General features: G+C 68.8%; 1 protein-coding gene across 1 annotated transcript; it reads right to left on the bottom strand.

The window, feature by feature from the left end:
• Positions 1-723: 723 nt before the first annotated feature.
• POU3F2 (POU class 3 homeobox 2) lies at positions 724-2,043 on the bottom strand. The gene has a single exon (XM_054393125.1). The coding sequence runs from the start codon at positions 2,041-2,043 to the stop codon at positions 724-726; it is 1,320 nt and encodes a 439-aa protein (XP_054249100.1).
• Positions 2,044-2,714: the final 671 nt, after the last annotated feature.

The following is a 2,714-nucleotide window of genomic DNA, read 5'->3' on the forward strand; positions in this document are numbered from 1 at the left end:
TTTTTCCTCTTTTTTCTTTTTTTCATATATTCCTACAGGAGATCCACAGAAAATAAACACAGCAGCATGTGCCAACACCGAGCGACATTCCACAATGCAATCTGCCTTTGTGTGGCGGGAGGGGGCTGCGGAGGGGCCCCGAGGTGGCTGCACACCCCTCCCGTCCCCTCCTTCCTCCCCTCCCGCCCCCTTCTCGGCCGGGCAGCGCCGTTATTTTTTTTTTTTTTGTTTTGTTTTGTTTTGTTTTGTTTTGTTTTTTCTCTCTCCAGTGAGCAAAGGAGTTTTGTGCGGAGCGCTCGGCCCCGCCGCTACCCTGCCGGTGTCTGCCGCTGCCTGTGCGCGGTACTCACTCCGCTCCGGTGCACCGGCACTCGCCTGCAAAGGCCAAAACACAGCTCCGCACCTGCTACCGGCTGGGGGACAGTCCGGCGCGGATGCTTTGTCTGTCTGTCTGTCTGCTGTGATTCGTGCTCACCCTCTCCGCTCGCTTTTTGTTTTCTTTTTTCTTTTTTTTTTCTTTTTTTTTTCCCGCGTTTTGGAGGTTTTTTGATTTTTTTGTCCTTTTTTTTTAGATAGGAGAAACTAAAAAAAAAAAAAACAAAACCAAAAAATAAACCACAAAAAAAAAAAGAAAGGAAAAAAAAAAAAGAAAACGAGGAGGACAATCAAAAGTTGGGGGAAGGAGAAGAGGAGGAGGAGGGGCCGGGCGCCTCCGCCGCGAGTTCACTGCACGGGGGTCTGCACCCCGTGGTGCGGCGGCGTGTCCCTGCTGGCCCCGTACACGTCCTCGGCGCCCGGCAGCGTCCCTCCCGGGGGAGTCATGCGCTTCTCTTTCTGTCTCCTGTTACAAAACCACACTCTCACCACCTCCTTCTCCAGCTGTAGGCTGTCCGCAAGCGAGGTGATCTCCTGGGCGGAGGGCTTGGGGCACTTGAGGAAGTGGCTCTCCAGCGCGCCCTTGACGCTCACCTCGATGGAGGTGCGCTTTTTCCGCTTGCGGCCCTGCGCCGCGATCTTGTCTATGCTGGTGGGGCTGCCCGAGGAGGAGTCCGCCTCCTCCAACCACTTGTTCAACAAAGGCTTCAGCTTGCACATGTTCTTGAAGCTGAGCTGCAGGGCCTCGAAGCGGCAGATGGTGGTCTGCGAGAAGACGTTGCCGTAGAGGGTGCCCAGAGCCAGCCCCACGTCCGCTTGGGTAAATCCCAGTTTGATGCGCCGCTGCTTGAACTGCTTGGCGAACTGCTCCAGGTCGTCCGAGGTCGGCGTGTCCTCGTCCGAGTGCGGGTCGTGGTGCGGCGGTGGCCCGGGGGGAGCGGCGGAGGTGGCGGAAGCGGGAGCCGGCCCGCCCGCCCCGGGGTGGGGACCGTGGGGCGGTGGCGGGTGATCGGGGCCGTGGTGCGGTGGCCCGGGCGGCCCCGGCGGCGGCTCTTCGTGAGCGTCGCGGAGGCCGTGGTGGTGCAGCGCCGGCTGCCCGGCGCCCAGCATGCCGTTGACGGTGAAACCGGGCGGCTGCGAGTAGAGCAGCCCAGCCTGCGCGCCGTTGGCCGCGGCCATGCCGGGCGGCAGGTGCGCCGCGCCGCCCGCCCGCCACGCCGCTGCCGCTGCCGCCGCCGCTGCCGCCGCCGCGTGGTGCCCGCCGCCGCCGCCGTGGTGCACCAGGTGCGGCGCCCGCCCCGGCGGCGGGTGCTGCGGCGGCGGCGGCAGCTCGTCACCGCGCCCGCCCGCCTGCACCACCGCCGGCTTGATGTCGGGCTGGCCCAGCGCGCCCGCCGACCAGGGCGCCTCGCCGCCGCCTCCGCCACCGCCCCCGCCGCCGCCACCTCCACCGCCTCCGCCGCCGGGGCCGCCGTGGGACAGCGCCGCGATCCACTGGTGAGCGTGGCTCAGCGGGTGCCCGTTGCTCTGCAGCGCGTAGTCCGCCTGCACCAGGGCGCCGGCGTCGCGGTAGCCGCCGCCGGGCTGCATGCCGCCGGGCGGCTCGGCGTGCACCATGGGGGAGCCGGAGGCGAGCAGGCTGTAGTGGTTGGAGGCTGCGGTCGCCATGACTCGCCGAGCCGCACTGATCGCGCCGGTTAAAGGCGCCGCGCATTTGACAGCTACTTTTTCGCCTCGGGCGCCGCGCGGCGCCCGCGCCCCCCCCCGGCCCGCGCGGCGGGGCCCACTGCGAAGGCACGCGCGGCCGCCCCGCCCCGCCGCCGCACGCCATTGGCTGCCCGAGCCCTGACGGACGCGGGCGCCCCTGGCGACGGCCGCCGCCACCGCCCACCATTGGTGCATCCTAGCGAGAACCCCGCCTCTTCGCCCGCCCCCTCGGCCTCGGCCCCTCCTCCCTGGAACCCAACTCCGGGGGAACGGGGCGCGGGGGGGCGGCGGCGGCGAGGGGGGGACGGGACGGCAGGAAGGGGACGGGGCTCCGCCGTCGGCCCCGCCTCGGCCCGCCCCGTCGCCCCATCAGCGGGGAGCTGCCGCTGCCGCCGCCGCTCCGCCCGCCGGCTCCTGTTGCTCGCGCGTTGCCCGGTTCCGCCATCCCCAGCGCCCCTCCGCGGCTCTGTGCGCGGAGCCCCGCGGCCTTGCTGCCTCCCGGGGGCGGGTGTTGCGGGTCGAAGGATGCCCGGTTCCCGCCCTCCCCCAACTTTCTCGTCCGCCCCGCAGCCAGCCCCGCCGGCGGGGCTGGGGAGCGCCGCGCCTCCCGGGGGCGGGGAGCCGGCATGGGC

This window comes from Indicator indicator, chromosome 27 (assembly GCF_027791375.1).
Source record: "Indicator indicator isolate 239-I01 chromosome 27, UM_Iind_1.1, whole genome shotgun sequence".
In the NCBI taxonomy this organism is placed as follows: domain Eukaryota; kingdom Metazoa; phylum Chordata; class Aves; order Piciformes; family Indicatoridae; genus Indicator; species Indicator indicator.